At 48.6% G+C, this 18,316-nt stretch overlaps 2 protein-coding genes across 9 annotated transcripts in view; both read right to left on the bottom strand.

Moving 5' to 3' along the window:
- Positions 1-91: 91 nt before the first annotated feature.
- On the bottom strand, positions 92-3,434 carry PVRIG (PVR related immunoglobulin domain containing). Of its 2 annotated transcripts, none has more exons than XM_037990414.2 (5): positions 2,590-3,434; positions 1,540-1,756; positions 1,104-1,454; positions 895-1,021; positions 92-646 (listed from the first exon to the last, which is right to left on the bottom strand). In XM_037990414.2, exons 2-5 carry the CDS (start codon positions 1,655-1,657, stop codon positions 169-171), a joined length of 1,074 nt encoding a protein of 357 aa, XP_037846342.1. In that variant the 5' UTR covers positions 1,658-1,756; positions 2,590-3,434; the 3' UTR covers positions 92-168. The 2 variants fall into 2 exon arrangements, with proteins under 2 accessions (XP_037846342.1, XP_008016747.1); XM_008018556.3 differs by adding an exon at positions 748-808 and having other exon boundaries at positions 1,540-3,430.
- A 121-nt stretch (positions 3,435-3,555) lies between these two features.
- The window catches only part of STAG3 (STAG3 cohesin complex component), a 45,510-nt gene continuing 30,749 nt past the window's right edge, over positions 3,556-18,316 (bottom strand). For 2 of the 7 annotated variants that reach the window (XM_073012746.1, XM_073012745.1), the window contains exons 30-34: positions 13,391-13,565; positions 13,028-13,132; positions 12,700-12,781; positions 10,770-10,841; positions 3,556-4,096 (exon numbers count right to left, since the gene is read on the bottom strand). In XM_073012746.1, the coding sequence (XP_072868847.1) occupies positions 3,995-4,096; positions 10,770-10,841; positions 12,700-12,781; positions 13,028-13,132; positions 13,391-13,565 (536 nt within the window). In that variant the 3' untranslated portion in view covers positions 3,556-3,994. Of the gene's footprint in view, positions 4,097-10,173; positions 10,563-10,769; positions 10,842-12,699; positions 12,782-13,027; positions 13,133-13,390; positions 13,566-18,316 lie in introns of those variants that run through there. The other 5 variants (XM_037990385.2, XM_008018577.3, XM_073012747.1 and 2 more) reach the window with 4 other exon arrangements.

The following is an 18,316-nucleotide window of genomic DNA, read 5'->3' on the forward strand; positions in this document are numbered from 1 at the left end:
CAACCCACTCTGGTTCTCACCTGGCTTCTTCCTCCAGGGGTGGAGACTGCCTCCCCAGTCTCTTCACCCCCAAAGAAGCAGCACAGTCAAGGCCCAAGTCAGAGAAACTGTGTTGCTGACTTAGTCACAGCAGGAAACGACTGGAATGGGGTTCTGTCACGCACACACTCACACCTGTGCCCACACACCCCCACGAATGCACACAGACCACATCCGCAGCAGGTGGGCCCGGCCAACTACCCGTGGTACACTTATTGGAGGCCCAAGAATAAAGTTAGGGGGTGGCGCCCAGGAGGCCAGGGAAGGGGAAAGTCCAGTGGCCTCATGGTCTCTCTCATCGAACTCCGAAGCGTCCTTCCACAGCCCTGGGCCCCCGACAGTCAGGGAAAAGAGTGAGGCCGGGACCGGTGTGGGGAGGCCTCTCCCTTGCCTGAGTGTAGAGTCCGTTCTCAACAGAGACAAAGCTGCCACGTGCAAGGATGGGTGTGGAGGCCGAGGAGGCAGGGCCCTGGGGCTGGTGTGCGGCGTGGGTGGGGAGCGATGCCCACCCGTTGGGGTGAGCCGTGTCCAAAGTAGCTGGGCAGAAGCTGGTGTTGATAGTGGCATAAGGGTCATGGAGAGCAGCCTGGGAGGACTGGCTGGGAGCCTGCACGGGGGAAGGAGGGTCAAGTGAGTCTTCACAGCTTGGGTCCAGCCCTGGCCCCCCTTCCCCTGCCACCTCGTCCCCAAAGCAACCCCCCTCCTCACCCACGCTCGTGCTGTCAGTGCCTGGGAGTTGGTGTGGGATGGCTGGAGCCTAGGGGTAGGGCTGGGAGAGAGTGAGGATGGTCAGAGCCTTGCAGGGCATGTGGCCAGCCCAGTGTCAGGGGGATGTGAACAGGGCCCGGGTCTCACCGGTGCTTCTGTCGGCGCAGCAGGTGAAGGAGGTAGCCACAGCCAAAGAGGAGGACTCCTGAGGCCCCCAAGATCCCGGCCAGGTCTGCCCGCAGAATAGGGACAGGAGTTGGCGGGGCAGAGAGCCCTGGGCACAGAGACAAGAATCAGATGGGTGGCCAGTGCCCAAGCCCCTCCCTGCCCTCCTGGGCCCCTCGCCCTGGCCCCACCTGGGTCTGAGCTGGGCGGGAAGCTCCCACAGGACTCCCAGGAGCCTTCAGGGAAGGATGCAAACTTGCAGCAGAAGGTGGTGTTGGCGAAGGGGCTGCTGGCCCTAGAGTCTTCCAGGGCGAGAGAGACGCTGCTCTGGGTTTCCCAGCGGGCCTGGCGAGCAGGGGCCCATTGCCGGGTGCCAAGTTTCGGGTGCAACACAGCCAGCTTGGTCCCCCCAGCACCATCGGGGCCTCCCCAGCTCACAGTCACCAGGGAGATGGAGCCAGGCCCCAGGAACCCACAATGGACAGTGAAGGACGAGAGCTCGGTGGCCTCCATCCGAACTTGCACCCACACCTCCGGGGTCCCTGTGGAACAGCAGCAAGGTTGGTGGGCTGTTGTCCTACATCACCCTCCCTGCAGCCCCTGCCCCTCTCTGGTGCCGGCACTCACCTGCAGTGACACACAGGGTCAGCAGCACCCAGGGCAGGGCCAGGGTCCGGCGCCCCATGGCCCCCTCCAGTCCGGGTTCTGGGGACTGCAGGACTGGCACCTGTGCCTCTGTTCTCATCGCAGGAAGTCTTCATGTTGTCAGCAGCCAAACAGCCACTTCCTTCTCCCCTCTCACACCTTCCCCAGAGGTGGTGAACACAAGGTGGCTGATTCCCTTCTTAAAGTGACAGTAAGGGCCTGCTGAGTCCTCAAGGCTGTGCTTCCGGGTAACAAGGCAGGGTGGCACAGGTGGGTGAGAACCCAGCCCTGGCTAGGCCTGGGGAGGCCAGGGGAGGGGCAGAGTAGCTGCCAGCGTCTGGAAGGACTCCCCTTCCCTGGACAACAAGGGATGCCGGGCTTCCCTAGGAAAGGGCTCTGTCCCACCCCTCACCCAGCTAAGGAATCTGGGAGGAGCAAGTCCCTGGGAGTGGGAAGCCAGCCCAGTGTGCGTGACCCGCCACCAATCTGACGTGGGTCCCACGCTTACACCTGCAACCCAGGCCTCCCCGACAACCCCCAGCCTGACTTGCCCACTGCCCACTGCCCACTCATACCTCCTGATCTACCCTGAACGCACCCCATACTGGGCTCTGCTCTAGGTGCCGTCTCCCTTGTCATAGGTGATGGCAACTGGCTTCTGGCTGCTCAGGACCAAAGCACAGCCCCTAGTGCCTCTTCGCTTTCACCTCCAATGCACCAGGAAATCCTGTTGGCTTCCCACCCTGACCAAAGGACCACTTCTTCCCAACACCCCCCAACAACCCCCAGCCACTGCTACCTTCTGACTCCAGGCCTAATATTCTCCTGCCTGGAAGAGCAGAAACAATGGAGAATTGGCCTGGCTGGTTTCAGTTCTCACCGCAGTGGCCAGAGTGACACTTTTGAACCCAAGTCAGGCAGGCCACTGCCCTTCTTGACTCTCACAGCCCATGACACCCAGAGTCGACGCCTCAAGGACCATCCATGTCCTGCCATCCCCACCTCCCCTGCCCTCCTACCTCACGTGCATACCTCTGAGTTGAATTAACAGCAGCAAGATTTGGAGGTGACCAGGAGGAAACGGGCTGGCCCTTGCCGTGAGGTGTGCACAGACAGGGAATGAGAGGCCGGCACTTTAGGATGAGTCCAGGAGTTCAAGACCAGCCTGGGCAACATGGTGAGACCTTATCTCTATCAAAAAAAGAAATAAAAAATTAGCCAGGTGTGGTGGCAGGCACCTGTAGTCTCAACTATTTGGGAGGCTGAGGTCGAAGGATCGCTTAAGCCCAGGAGGCAGAAGTTGCAGTGAACCGTGATTGCACCACTGCACTCCAGCCTGGGTGACAGAGTGAGACCCTGTCTTGATAAATAAATGTTGCTCTGAATTGGTTCCCTGCTTATGTCACTTCAAGGATACAAAGTGACCAGAATACTGCTAGGCAGTAACAGGTGACCCTTTCCAGGGATCAGTTTGCTTTGTGTGCTGTGAGCCGGAATCCAGGGTCCAGTGAGAGCCCAGGGTGCTGTCTTAAGGTTGATCTTGTCCATGGTGTGGTAAGGACTGAAGAGACAGCCCTGTCCCAAGTCACCTCTCTGGGCCCTGGTTTGCCCGTGTTAAAGACTCATCATGTCTGCTTAATCCTGTGGTGCTGGCTGGATGTGGTGGCTCATGACTATAATCCCAGCACTTTGGGAGGCTGAGGTGGGTGGATCACTTGAGCCCTGGAGTTTGAGACCAGCCTGGGCAACACAGTGAGACCCCGCCTCTACAAAAAATAAACATTAGCCGGGTGTGGTGGCTTTCGCCTGTAGTCCCAGTTACTCGGGAGGCTGAGGCGGAAGGATCACTTGAGCCTGGGAGGCGGAGGTTGCCATGAGCCAAGATCATGCCACTACACTCCAGCATGGGCAAGAGTGAGACCCTATCTCAAAAAAAAAAAAAAAAAAAAAAAATTAAAAATTAAAAATTAAAAAAATACAAAATAAGAATCCTGTGATGTTTGACACAAACCAGGTTTGGTCTCTGGGGCAAACTGTCCCCTCATCCACACCCTGCAGCCCATAGTGGTCTTCATGGTACCTATGCAGCCGGTCACCCATGGCTCCTAACATTCTCTTAACCCTTTGCCCTTCGCCCAGGCCACCTGTACTGATCTCCACACCTGCCTCACCTGCTTTTACCGCTTTCTCCACTACCGTCCCCCAGGCAGGGTGTGAGACTGGTGCAGAGGGGACCTACCTCGGGTGCCCTGGCCAGCATAGCTGCAAAGCACCTAGGGCACCTGAGGCTGCTGCATATCTACCTCCCTAGTCCGAAAGACCCTTGCCTCTCACTGAAAGAAACCAAAAATGTTAACCTCAGAATAGGCTTCTTAGCCATAGTTTGGGATGGTTGCCCAGAGGGCTTGTAGGCAGCTGTGGGCCTGCAACGTGGTCTTCAGTCAGGGAAATCTGCCTCTGCAGAGGAGACGGTGGAATAGACAGCAGATGCACACAGCCTTTCTCTGCAGTCTCCATGTCTGGATCTAGGAAAGACAAACTGAGAGGCGGGACCCCTTTAAGGGTCTGAAGGACTTGCTTACCACAGGCTCCGCAGAGCACCAGCTGTGAGGTGTCACCTGCAGAACAAGACCTTTGCTAGCCAAGTCCCTCCTCTCCCCTTCCCTTAACCTGTTTTGCTGTGCTCCGGGCCTCCCGTTATTTCTGTAATTTCAAGATGGTTATAAAAAGTGTCAACCATCTGGCTGTTTCTTTTTTTTATATATTTTATATGACTTGTGCACATGTGTGCACATAATAACATTTCTTTTTTTTTTTTTTTTTTGAGACAGAGTCTTGCTCTGTCACCCAGGATGCAGTGCAGTGGTGCGATCTAGGCTCACTGCAAGCTCCGCCTCCCGGGTTCGCGCCTGGCTAACATGGTGAAACCCCGTCTCTACTAAAGATACAAAGAAATTAGCCAGGCGTGGTGGCGGGCACCTGTAGTCCCAGCTACTCAGGAGGCTGAGGCAGGAGAATGGCGTGAACCCGGGAGGCGGAGCTTGCAGTGAGCCTAGATCAACTGGATGTCAATGTCCCCTCTTCAGGGGTGGCTGTCTCAGTCCTAGCACTGCTTCCACTGGAAGAGTCTGAGCTCCTCCATCCTAGCCTTGGTTCTGTGCAGCAAACAGCTCAGCCCTGAGCAGCCCCTGTTCTTCTGTAGGCCCATGGGGCCCACTGCAGATAGGAACCCAGGCAGCTGATTTGGATGGCCTCAATTCCTGGGGCCAAAACACAGGGTCCTGGAGGGCCTAGTCTCACCACAGAGAAAGGGAAATGGCTATAAAAATCCAAAATATTTTTGACAGAGGACTAGAGGCCTCCTCCTCCCCTAAATGCTTTGGCACTTGACACAACCTTAGGGAAAAGGAAGGAAGCCAAGAAGACTCAGGAGTTAAATTTTCTCAGGAGCTGGGCAGAAAAAGAGCTTGAAATTAGAGGAAAAATAAAGTTGTTTCTGCTCATCTGAGTTTGTAGAGTAAGACTTGTGACTGCTGCATTTATTTTTACATGTATGTTTTAATGTTGTGAAAAGGGCCACTTTTGTTCCTCTGTAACTTTAATTATAGCTTACCCTTTATCACAGTAATACAGCTAATGTGAGGTAGCGTCTTCAGTGGATACTATGTGCTAAACCCATTCTCAGTGATGCACATACATCAGTTCCATACTTAGCAATCACTTTATGTGGAAAATAACTTGCTCAGGGTGGAAAGGCTACTTACACAGTGAAGCCAAAATTTAAACCCTGACAAAAATTTTCACTTCAGAACCCATAATATTCAGCATTATGCGGAGCTGCCTTCTCCCACACCTTGGTTAAAAAAATAAAATTGAACTGCAAGATTGTGTCAGCAAACGGCAGTCGTCTTCTCTGCCCTGGCAGTGCAGAAGCCAGGAGTTGAACCCATGTCTCTCACCAGGTTAAGCTGACTTGCTAGGTTCGGATGTGACCTCAGAGACAGAGGCTACTCCAGCAATACAAGATGCTTTATTTTTCGGCTTCTACCTACGCCACCCAATCCCTTCACTGGGCCTAACTTACTGAATCAAATTAAGTATATTTCCCTCCAAGTTTCCCCAGGATTCTGGGCTCCTTTGCACCCTACAGGTCTTCTCTAAACGCCCCGGGTTTATCTATCCTTTGGTGAGTTTTCAGCTCTTCTCCTTATTTCTCTGCCCTGTCCTGACCAAAAATCTTCAGTGCTTGTTTCTCTCTGACTTCCAAATCCCGCACACATCTAGGGGTAATTGGTGAATCTGAACTGATGAGTGACTCGTTTTGTGAATCCTTTCTAGGATCTCAGTATTTCATCCATCCCGAGGGAAGGCTCTAAAGAGCTCAAGGAAGACCTCACGATGTCTATGTGTGAGAAGAAACCTTTCACCCCTTCACTATCACACCCTATCATCCAAGCACACATTCCTCTTTCATCCCATAAACCCCAGTGTCACTTGGAGTTACAAGGATGGGGCGACTTATCTAGTAACTGAAGACTCTCAGTAATCTGAAAAAAAAATAAAATCTTCACTTTATAACTCAGGAGACAACACCAACAAGTCACTTCCGGCAGAGCTCATGGCCACAGTGCAAGTTGAAAAAGGTGAAGCCTTATTGAAAATCATTAAAAGTAATCTTAAAACAATTATTCGATATTAACAGACAATGCCCAGCAGTGCCATGTGGGAGGCAAGCCACCCAGCTGCCAAGGCAAGAGACCAAGGGCACAAGCTGTTCCAGTATAATAAATAAAATATACAGAATAAGAATAGTTATACTAGAAATATAGATATGATTATATATGAATATCACTAACCATTAGTTTATAGCATTACTCTTTATTCCAGTATTATAATAATCTTTGTTCTACAATCATAACCTAGGAAAAACCAGGCCATACAGAGATAGGAGCTGAAGGGACACAGTGAGAAGTGATCAGAAGACAAGAGTGCGAGCCCTCTGTCATGCCCAGACAGGGCCACTAGAGGGCTCCCTGGTCTAGTGGTAACGCCAGTGCCTGGGACGGCACCCGTTACTTAGCAGACCTTGGTCTAGCGGTAGCAGACCGGGAAAGGGAGTCTCCCTTTCCCAGGGGGAGTTAGAGAAGACTGTTCCACCACCTCTTGTGGAAGGCCTGACAGTCAGGCCCGCCCACAGTCATCCGGAGGCCTAACCGTTTCCCTGGGATGCTGTGCTTCAGCAGTCACGCTCCTGTTTCACTTTCATGTTCCGCTCTGTACACCTGGCTCCACCTTCTAGATAGCAGTAGCAGAATTAGTGAAAGTATTAAAGTCTTTGATCTTTCTGAGAAGAGCATAGAAGAAATAATGATGTAAGCTGTCCTCTCTCTCTCTGCCTCGGCTACCTAAAAGGGAAAGGCCCCCTGTCCGGTGAACACGTGACTCACATGACCTTATCAATCATGGGAGATGACTCACACTCCTTACCCTGCTCCTTTTGCCTTGTATACAATAAATAGCAGCGCGGTCAGGCATTCAGGGCCACTACTGGTCTCCTCATCTAAGTGGTAGTGGTCCCCTGGGCCCAGCTGTCTTTTCTATCTCTGTCTTGTGTCTTCATTTCTACAATCTCTCATCTCCGCACACGAGGAGAAAAACCCACAGATCCAGTAGGGCTGGACCCTACAGTGCCAGACCCTGAAAAGCACTGCTCTGCATCACTTGTCAGGCTGGGCAAAGGCCTCCGTGCCTGCTACCTGAGCTGGCCTCAGCTAGGTCCAGCCTGGCCTGGGCCTGGCCAGTGGGAGATGCTGCTGAGAAGCCGGAGCCCTGGGCTGTCCCAGCCGGCCAGCAGGGGGCTCGCTGTCACGAACCCTTCACAGCTGAGCATGTCAAGGTGGGGGCGTGCACAAAAAATATCCAGATGTTGTGCAGCAGAAATAAACAAAAATTCTAATCTTTTAAGACAAAAATATAGTATCACTTCTTGGCCTTTTGGCCAAGATCAAATGTAGATAAAAACATTGTTAAGTCATGATTGCCCTGGAATACAATCAGTATCCTGAGGGAAGAGAGGCAAACCCCCAGCCCATCACCACACACCGCAGCTCATGCACTTCAGGTTTTGTGCTCCCAAACAATGCCTATTCTCATGAGGGCACTGTTGTCTGCACTGGGAAATCATCCTCTGACCTGTTCACAAGTCTTCCAGAGGAAGATTTTCAGCGGGTTTGGATCTATTTAAAAAGCAATTAACAGCAAAGAGGAACCTAATCCACTTGGATTTGCCTGTTTTTGAGAGGTACTCCTGGAAGTTATGAAGGTCATTAAAATTAATATCAGAATAAACAACTTTTTTTTTTGAAACGGAGTCTCGCTTGGTCGCCAGGCTGGAGTGCAGTGGCGCAATCTCGGTTCACTGCAACCTCCGTCTCCCGGGTCCAAGTGATTCTCCTGTCTCAGCCTCCCAAGTAGCTGGGACTACAGGCGCACGCCACCACGCCCAGCTAATTTTGTTGTATTTTTAGTAGAGACGGGGTTTCACCATGTTGGTCAGGATGGTCTCAATCTTTTGACCTCATGATCTGCCCGCCTTGGCCTCCCAAAGTGCTAGGATTACAGGCATGAGCCACCTGGCACCCAGCCCTAAACTGAACTTTCAACTGAACTTCAGAAAATGTTGAACCATGATTTAAAAAAATGTTTCTCACTTTGCTCTCACTAAACCCTTTTTTAAGAGCAAAAAGGTATTTTGCACTGTTAACCAATGAAATATTTTAAAACACTTATTTCATCAACTCATCTGTTACATTTTAAATGTGTATAATATAGAACTAGTATATGTTTATAAAACTTAAAATTTTTTAAAACCTGATATAAATGTCCAAACGTTGGGAGTCTTATGACTCTAAGGCCCTGTTCCAGTTGCTATGGCTACATAACAAACCCCTCCAGACTGAGTGGTGTAAACCACCATCTTATTACGCTCATGGGCTCATGGTCAGGAATTTGGAAAGTGCACAGAAAAGATGGGCTGTCTCCGCTCCCTGATGCCTGGACCTCAGCTGGGAAAATTGAAAAACGGGAAGTTGGAATCATCTGATTCCCGTCTGGACTGAGTCTGGCAGCCAACATGGATGTTGGCTGGGACCTCAGTGAGGGCTGCTGGCAGGAACACCTACAGACGGCCTTTTCCTTCGGCTGCTGGGCTTGCTCACAGAATGGTGACTGGGTTCTAAGCGTGAACCCAAGTACAAGAAGAAACAGGAAATGGAAACTGCCAGTTTCCTTAAAATCTGGGTCCACTAACTAGCATGGCATCATTTCTATCATCGTCTATTAGTCAAGCATCACAGAGCCCATATTCAAGGAGATAGCCTAGACCCAGCCTCTCAATAAACAGTGTCAAAATCTTTAGGGAGTATGGTGTCAAGCTCCCAGATTCAAAGGCTGTGACTCAACCCAGTGCACTGGGCTGCCTGGCTATACACAGGTGTCCATATTGATGCAAAGCCCCCAAGCTGCTCTTATCCTCTTGTGATCTCTCAATGAGTTAGCCTTCCCCCCAACCCAGCTCTGACTCCCTCAGACTCCTTTCCAAAAGGAGACCCACAACCCAATTTCTTCTAGCTTTTATCTGGGAGAGACAGGTGGGGGCAGGGAGGGAGAATAAAAGGAGCGAGGCAGTCTTGGCTAAGTGACCTGATCGCAGGAAGTCATGGCTCTTTCTGCACAGATCACTAGCTGGATGGCTGTGTCTGGCCTAGGAGACCACAGTGAGAACCTGCCGCTAAAGCAGGTGCCCATGATGGGAAGAAATGGAAATGATATCTAAAGAGAGAGGCTGAAGCATTCCTTAAACCACAGAAGAAAACAGTGAAAGTACAAAATGACAACAGCTGTCTTCAAATACTGCTTGTCAGAGGGACAAGAGAGAATGAATAGAGGTGCTGTGCTGCTCCACAAGGCAAAACAAGAGCAAATGTCTGAGTTTCAAGAGGCCGGCCCTGAGGCTGCACTGCGGGAGTCTAGGTGAGAGATGATGGTGACAATGTGTGGAGGACATAGGCCAGAGAATATTTTTCACCAAGTCTTGACAGAACTTGGTGAAGAACTAGCTGGAGAAGGCAAGAGTGAAGGTGACATCCATCACTTGGATTTTAGGGTTGGACATCTACAGTAACTCCTTAGTTTCATTTTAACTCTCAGATACTGTGATTTGATCAAATTCCAAATTATGACAGGTACCTTTGGGATGACAGGATAAAGTTTCCTTTGGAAAGAACCCTTGGCTAAAGGCTGCCAGGACACATGGCCTGGCCTGGCCCCCGTGGGTGAGACAGGCAGATTTACAAGGTCCTGCTCTACTCTCCCATCTGTCAGCACAACTTTCACTGCTGCAGAGGCTGTGGCCACTAGATAAACTACTCACAGGCAGTCAATCCCTCCCTGTCTCCACTGCCTCACCCCGCCTCTCAGTTACTAAGCAATACTTCCTGGAGAGCCTGTAGACAAAGCACCTGCGGGGTGTGGGGACACCTATACACTGGGCCATGGGACAAGGCAGACGAAGAACCTGACCTCCATCAGTTTAATGACCTCAAGCCACACCTTGGGAACGTGTGGATTCAAACATGTTTATTGAGCGAATCATTAGGACAAAAAATAGGCTGAGAAAGATGTTCCAAAAATCCAGGAAACTATGGGCTCTTTCCATTACACACAGAGAGGCGCTGCCCCTCTCCACTCCAAACAGAACAGGAAAAAGGCAGGGGGACTTAGGTCACAGCATTAGGGAGGACAGGGTCTCTCAGCTCCTCTACCCCAACATCACCAGAGGGAAAGGTTAGGTTAGAAAAACAATGCCCAACTCCTTCCCCTCAGAGCCCAGGGCTGAAGCCTGGGGGAATGCTTCATTTTCCTCCTTTTCTCTTTGCCTTTTCCAAATGGTCACATCCTTGAGGTAGGAAGTGGAGCTGGGGAGGGGCCCAGTCATGTCAGAAATCCTATAATGAGAAAGATGAAAGGAATACAAAGGACACAGCAACAGGCCAATAGGCAGACCGTCCTTCCCTGGGTTACCATAAAAGCCCCAGAGACAGCTCAGAGGGCCACCCCCAGGCTGTGGCCTTTCTGTCAATTTGATGAGTACATGGGTTGCCTGCCAGCATTTCCCAAGGACACATAACTCCTCCTGCTCTGGGGACACTCACCTCAACATCCAGCTCCGTAGAATCTAAGAGGTCCAGCCCACGCTCACTGGGGGAAGAGTAGCTACTTGCTTGCTAGAGAGAATGAGGTTAAAAGTCAAAAAGGCCTTTCCACACTCCTATCACTTCGCAAACAAAAAAACCAGTTCCTTTCCCAGCCTCATAAGAACAAATATGGGCACAGCAGGCCCCTATGGCACCTCCTGGTAGGGATGTTAGTGTGGACACGAGGATCAGGCCTGACTGCAGAGAGCTTCTTGGCCTGCTGACTGAGCCCCTTCAATGCCTTTGGTTTGGAAACCAGAAAATGGATTTTTCCTGAGATGTTAGGAAATAATATTTTAACAGAGGCCTTGCTCTCTAGTCTCTGGTTTGAAGGTATCATTGTTTGGGTTTCTCCTTCTGAGCACAAGACTCCCCTGTTCTGTTCTATTCTGTTCTTTTTCCCTCCCTGCAGAGAAGAGAACAGAACAGAAGAATAACAGAAGATACAGAGCCTGTAATGGACTGAATATCTGTGTCCCCCCAAACACGCACGTTGAAATCCTTCCCCCAGTGTGATGCTGTTTGGAAGTGGGGCCTTTGGGAGATGATTGGGTCATAGGGGTGCAGCCCTCATGGATGGATGAATGCCCTTCTAAGCCCAGGTCAGAGAGTTAGCTTGCTGTTTCTCCTCCAGGTGAGGACACAACTAGAAGCCAGCAGTCTGCAGGCTGGAAAAAGGCCCTCACCAGAACCCAACCCTTGGACTTCAGCCTCCAGAACCGTGAGAAATGAATTTCTGCTGTAAGATACCAGTCTATGGAATTCCGTTACAGTAGCCTGAACTCAGACATAGCCCTTTTCCATGTATAAAGTGGTTTTACCTTATATTTTATGTAAAAGGTCCATTTTATTTATTTTTGAATTGTTGATTTTTTTTTTTTTTTTAAGAGACAGGAGTTTACTGTTACCCAGGCTGGACTCCAACTCCTGGACTATTGATCCTCCTGTCTCCACCTCCTGAGTTGCTGGAACTATAGGCTAACAGTTCTGTTTTAAAGATAAGAAAATGGGCTGCACGCAGTGACTCACACCTGTAATCCAGCACTAAAGGAGGCTGAGGCAAGTGGATCCGCTCGAGGTCAGGTGTTCGAGAATAGCCTGGCCAACATGGCGAAACCCCACCTCTACTAAAAATACAAAAAAAAATTAACCAGGCATGATGGCACACGCCTGTAATCCCAGCTACTTGGGAGTCTGAGGCAGGAGAACCGCTTGAGCCCAGGAGGCAGAGGTAGCAGTGAGCCGAGATTGTGCCACTGCACTCCAGGCTAGGCGACAGAGAGAGACTCTACCTCAAAAAATAAAAATAATTCAAAAATAAAGATGAGAAAATGCAGGCTGAGAAGGGGTAAAGTGCTAACTTGACATGGAGTTGAGGACTAGCACTCAGGTCACCTCACTCCAAATGCCAGGCTTTTCCCACTACACCAGCAGCATTTCCTCCTGGGGAAACAGGCTAGGTTAGAAGGGGAGTGAGGGAAGGGACAGGGAGGGGAAGCCCTCTAGTAGGGAGAGGGAGGACAGGGGGTAATGTGTTGGGAGGAGACACACTGAAGGGGGCTGCCACCTGGACTGAATGACCTCCCACCTCCAGCATTAGGACTTCCAATTCCTAGGAGGTTTAGAGGCAACAACATTTACTTAGGGATTGGGAGCAAGAGTGCTATTCCAACCTTCTTCGGTATTTGTAATTTCTTTTCCTTATTCTTTACTAAAAGTAGAGTCTAAGCAAGTCCAAACCAATGTATAACCTGTCCTCCTTTACTCTAGATTCATTCAGCTTTCAGAGACCAGGGATCACCGAGTCGGGAGAGGGGAAGTACCCTGGCTTCTCTTTGGCACATCAGCCCCTAGTTCTTGAGAGAGAAGGGCAGGGTGGTCCGCTCACCATGTCTGTATCCTGCCGTTCTTCACTTGACTCATCCTGAATCTCTAACTCTTCTTCCTCATCCTCTTCCATAAGGCTGAGTCTGATGTAGGGGCAAAGAGTCAGGCTTTTCAAACTGTTCTTTGAGGACCCCTGAGAGTTTCTCAGACAGCCGGGGTGGGGGAAGTAAGTACAACATAGTAGGTTTCCAGATTGTGCTGACAGGAAGTGCTCTGTGGCTAAAACAAGCCCAAAAAGCACCCACAGAGAGGCAATGGGTGATACAGGAATCCCCTTACAGTGGGCAACAGATCTGAAGTGAAGACAGGAGATGATGAGAAAAGCTCACCGCATCAGCTGGTTGCCCAGATCAGGACCTGAAGGGTTGCGTGGAGTCTGGAAATACTGTGGACCCAAGAACCTTGACCTCTGGGTGCCTGCGAGGGGCTGACTGCTGGGAATGAAGCAGGATCAATGATGGGATAAAAATCAAGAGTAAGAAGAGGAGGATGTAAGGCAGCTGGTGTTAATGGGGAGAAAAACTCAGTGTTGGGAGAGATGCATTTTAAAGCTAAAAAATGGAGAAGGATAGAGAAGAACCCAACAATGAGGGACTGCTACAGCAGGGAACCACAAAACAGAAACAGCAAGATGGAGGTAGCCAGACACCAAACTGGGAACTCAGACACCCAGATTCCCTCCATGGCCTCACCCCTGGGCAAAATCCAACTCTGAGCCATCTTCTTCTTCCATCTCTTCCAGCCCCCACAGGGGCTGCCTGCTCTTCACGGCGGTGGAGGTGAGGGTGGGCGTGGGCGGGATGCTGTTCAGCTTCAGACTTTCTTCCTGGGACGAGGAGACGTCCTCTCTGTCATGCTTGGCAGGCCCTGCCAAGCAGATGCACACATTAGCCACAGCCCAGGGCCTGCAACAGGTGTGCTCTCTTTCCAAGACCTGCCCGGGATTTAGTAAGGGAAAGCCAATCAAGAAGAGAATGGAAGACCTATACAGCCTCATTCTGTTGCCCTCAAATGGGCATAGCCCTATGTACTAAATACATAGCCTTATGTACCAAAAAGTAAGGCTTAGAGAATTGTAGTTAGGCCTTGTCCAAGGAAAACCTGCTACACAGCTTAGAAAACAAGATGGAAAGATATATAAATATACATTTCACAGATAAACTGTAACAGGTGAACAGGTGAACACAAATATGAGGGAGGGTTGGAGTCTCTAAGATTGAGAGGTCTGAGTTAGCCAATGAAGACATTTGAGATCCTATCCAAGATTTCTGAGGTCAGAAAAAGCTTAACATGACAATAGAGTTTTGGTACCAGAGGCTAGAGTGGACTCATGAGGGCCAGGAAAGAAGTGGAAAATGGGAGACAGGATTTTCTAAAAGCTAGAAAAAAATGAAGTGATTACAATGCCAGTATAATTGATATGATATGAAGGGGGACTTAGCTCCTACAGAGATCGGAGAAGGTAGAGGAGGAAAAAGAATCCAAAGATTCTCACTGCCTGAGAAAACCCAGGCAATACTATTTTAAAGCATCAATCAAATTGATATTAAGTCTGTTAACTGTAAACAGTCACACTCCCGTTACCCTCCTTCTCCATGGCTATGTTCATCCACTGAAAACAATAATCCCAAAGTGAGCTGCTATGGGTTTAAGCAGAGGGCTACAGAAAACAGGGAAGAGCCATACCCCTGGGCTTGTATGCCCAGAGAGGAAACCCTGGGGCCCCAGGTGTGTCCTCCTGATCTCCCCGAGCTATTAGTGGTGTGATACCCGAGGGCTGGGCCCTTGAGTCTCTCCTCTTCTCCATCTTCACTGGCTTCCCCATCTTCACTAGATTACCCAGCCACTGAGGTTCACATCCTTAAATATCACCTACACTCTGCCACATCCCAAAGGGATCTCAAGCCTTCAGCTCTCCCCTGAACTCCATCTTAACAGCCCCCACGGTTTGTTCAACATCTCCGCCTGTAATCCCGTGGCCAACACCAGTGCCCCACTTTCCCCGACAGCTATCTTCACTCTCTGCCTTCCCCATCTCAGGTACTGTCAACTCCATCCTTCTGTCAGGCCAAAACTTGGAGCTATTCTCAATTCCTCTTTTTGTTTTATATCCCACATCCAGTTTGTCAGAAAAGCCTACTAGAGATACCTTGAAAATGCACCCAGAATCTGGCCATTTTTCGGCACCTCCACCATTGCCCCTGGCCTAAGAAGCTCTCTTATCTTGAATCTTGGGCTGGATTCCTACAACAGCCACAGCCTCCCTGCTGGTCTCCCTGCTTCAAGCCTTCCCCCATCTCCTGTTGTTTTCAACACAGCAGCCAGTAGGATCCTTTAAAAACAGAGGTTGATTCTATCGTTCCTCTGCTCAAAATCCTCCAATGGTTTCCTACTGCACTCAGAGTAAAAGTCAGTCTCTGCCTTAGATGCTCTGGGATCCTGCACCCTATTTGGTCTCATATCCTACCATCTGCATTCTGGCCATAATGGTCTTCTCTGCTGTTCCTTGAACATTCCAGGAACATTCCCCCCATCCCCTCATGGCCTCAGGACTGGCTGCTTCCTTTGCTATGCTATTCTGATACACACTAAGCAGCCTCCCTCACATGTGAAAAAAATTCGCTGGGAGGCCAATAGGCTGAAACGTCTCCTGCACTTTGGGTTCCTAAGTCAGCAAACTGAAACTCAACTCAGAGTGAAAGTGTTGTGTGTAACCTAGGAGAAGGAAACTTAAGCTTAACCAGTCCGAAACTACTGACTAACCTCTAAAAAGAGATTTATGGTCAGTTAACCTCTAAATATGAACTTTCCACTGTAACCAATTAAATATTTTCTTTGTCTTGCTCCCACAGACACCTTGTAAGTGTCCCCTCTGGTTTCCTCAGTGGTGGCACCCTGAACTGCTTGCGGTCTGTCACTGCCTGATTGATAAATTGCTGAATGCTCAAATAAACCTGTTAAAATTTTAATGTGCCTGAGTGTATCTTTTAACTTATTTTTAGGCGTTTTGCCCAACATTTGTGTTCTTGAGTCTTCCCTTGATCAGTCTTTGTAAGACTGCAATCCCCAACCCACCAGGATTCCTCATACTCCTCCCTGTTTTTTGCCATAGCATTTACTACTATCTAACACCCTCTAAAGAAAGAGATTTTTGGCTTTTTTGTTCACTGCTGTATTCCCAGCACATGGTGCTCAGTATCTATTGAATGAATAAAAACAATCTCTTCAGTTTTATCTTGCCTTCATAAACCCTACGTTTTAGGCAGAGCGATCTATGTACCTCCATGCTTCGCCCAGCACACAGCGTTCTATGCTTTGCTTGTGCTATTCTGCCAGCCCATGATGCTCTTCCTTCCTCTGTTCAGCTTACACAAATATTACTTATTTTTTAAGCTCCAGCATTTCCATCTTCTTGGTAAAGCCTTCGTCATTCTCTGAATTCTACAGCATTCATTTGTACAAGCCTTCAGGCAGTTATTTATTGGCAATTGCTCGTAATTTGGGTTTTCCATAATTAAAATTTCCCCTTTTCCTATTAGATGATAAGCTGCTGGAGGATTCTTCATGGCCCCTAAAACACTAAACATAGTATCTTGCATATAGTAGGTCCTTAACAAATATGTATTAGTTAATTGATTAAAGCAGAGTTTCCTGGTGGTATAAGATATAATTTTATGTGGTACACAGAAGACAGCAAAAAGAAATCACACCCCATCTCACACCATACACAAAAATTAACTCAAACTGGATCACACATCTAAATCAAGAGCTAAAACTGTAACTCTTAGAAAAAAACACAGGAGTAAATCTTTGTGACCCTGAATTAGCCAACAATTTCTCAAGATAGGGCATCAAAAGCACAAGCAACAAAAGGAAAAAGTAAGTTAGATTTCACCAAATTCAAGAATTTTTGTGTTTCAAAGGATACCACCAATAACATGAAAAGACAACCCAAAAAATGGGAGAAAATGTTTGCATATCATAAGAAATCTCGTGTCTAGAATATATAAAGAATACTTAAAACTCAACAATAAAAAGACAAACCTATTTTAAAATAGTAAACGATCACAACAGACATTTCTCCAAAGAAGATAAACAAATTGTCAATAAGCACATGAAAAGATGCTCAATACCACTGGTCATTAGGGAAATGAAAATTTAAACCACAATGAGATACCACACCTTACAGTTACTAGGAGATGGATAAAATAAAAAATAATAAGTACCAGTGACAACATGGAGAAACCAGGGCCCCCATACATTGCTGGTAGGATTGTAAAATGGTGTAGGTACTTTGGAAAACAGTGTGGTAGCTCCTCAAAAACTTAAATATAGAATTGCCATATGACCCAGCAATTCCACTCCCAGGTATATCTCAAGAAAACTGAAAAGATGCATCTACCCAAAAGTTTGTACATGCATGTTTAGCAGCATTATGCATAAAACAGCCCAAATGTCAATCAACTGACAAGTGGGTAAGTAGAATGTGGCATATCCACACAATGGCATATCGTTTTGGCCATAAAAAGGTATGAGATACTTATATATGTCAAAGTATGGATGAACCTTGAAAACACTGTGCTAAGTGAAAGAAGCTGGACATAAAAGGCCACATATTATATGATTCAATTTATATGAAAGGTCCAGAATAGGCAAATCAAGAGATAGGAATTATATTAGTGATACTAACCTAAGGCTGGGAAGATGGGCAGAGACTGCGAATGGGTATGTGGTTTCTTTTGGAATGATGAAAATGTTCTAAAATTAGATAGAGGTGATGGTTGTACAATTCAGTGAATATGCTAAGCATACACTTTAAAAGTGTGATTTTTGGCTGGGTGCGGTGACTCCCCAGCACTTTGGGAGCACTTTGGGAGGCTGAGGCGGGCAGATCACAAGGTCAGGAGTTTGAGGCCAGCCAGGCCAACATGGTGAAACCCTGTCTCTACTAGAAATACAAAAATTGGCCGGGCGTGGTGGTGGGAGCCTGTAGTCCCAGCTACTCAGGAGGCTGAGGCAGGATAATCGCTTGAACCTGGGAGGCGGAGGTTACAGTGAGTCAAGATCACGCCTCTGCACTCCAGCCTGGGTGACAGAGCAAGACTCCGTCTCAAAAAAAAAAGGGGGGGGTGATTTTTATGATATGTAAATTGTATCTCAATAAAGCTGTCACATAAAATCCCATTTAAAAATGTACACCAGAAAACACATACTTGCATATGAAATGATTGCTACAATGTTACTTAATATGCAGCTGTTTTTTAAAAAGCAAAGAAAAAACCTTAGGCAGCCGGGCACAGTGGCTCACGCCTGTAATCCCAGCACTTTGGGAGACTGAGGCAGGCAGATCACGAGGTCAGGAGATCAAGACCATCCTGGCTAACATGGTGAAAACCCGTCTCTACTAAAAATACAAAAAAAATTAGCCAGGCATGGTGGCAGGCACCCGTAGTCCCAGCTACTCAGGAGGCTGAGGCAGGAGAATGGTATGAACCTGGGAGGTGGAGCTTGCAGTGACCCGAGATCATGCCGCCACTGCACTCCAACCTGGGCAACAGAGCAAGACTCTGTCTCAAAACAAAACAAAACAAAACAAAACAAACCTTAGGCAACTTATA

This window comes from Chlorocebus sabaeus, chromosome 28, assembly GCF_047675955.1.
Source record: "Chlorocebus sabaeus isolate Y175 chromosome 28, mChlSab1.0.hap1, whole genome shotgun sequence".
NCBI lineage: Eukaryota > Metazoa > Chordata > Mammalia > Primates > Cercopithecidae > Chlorocebus > Chlorocebus sabaeus.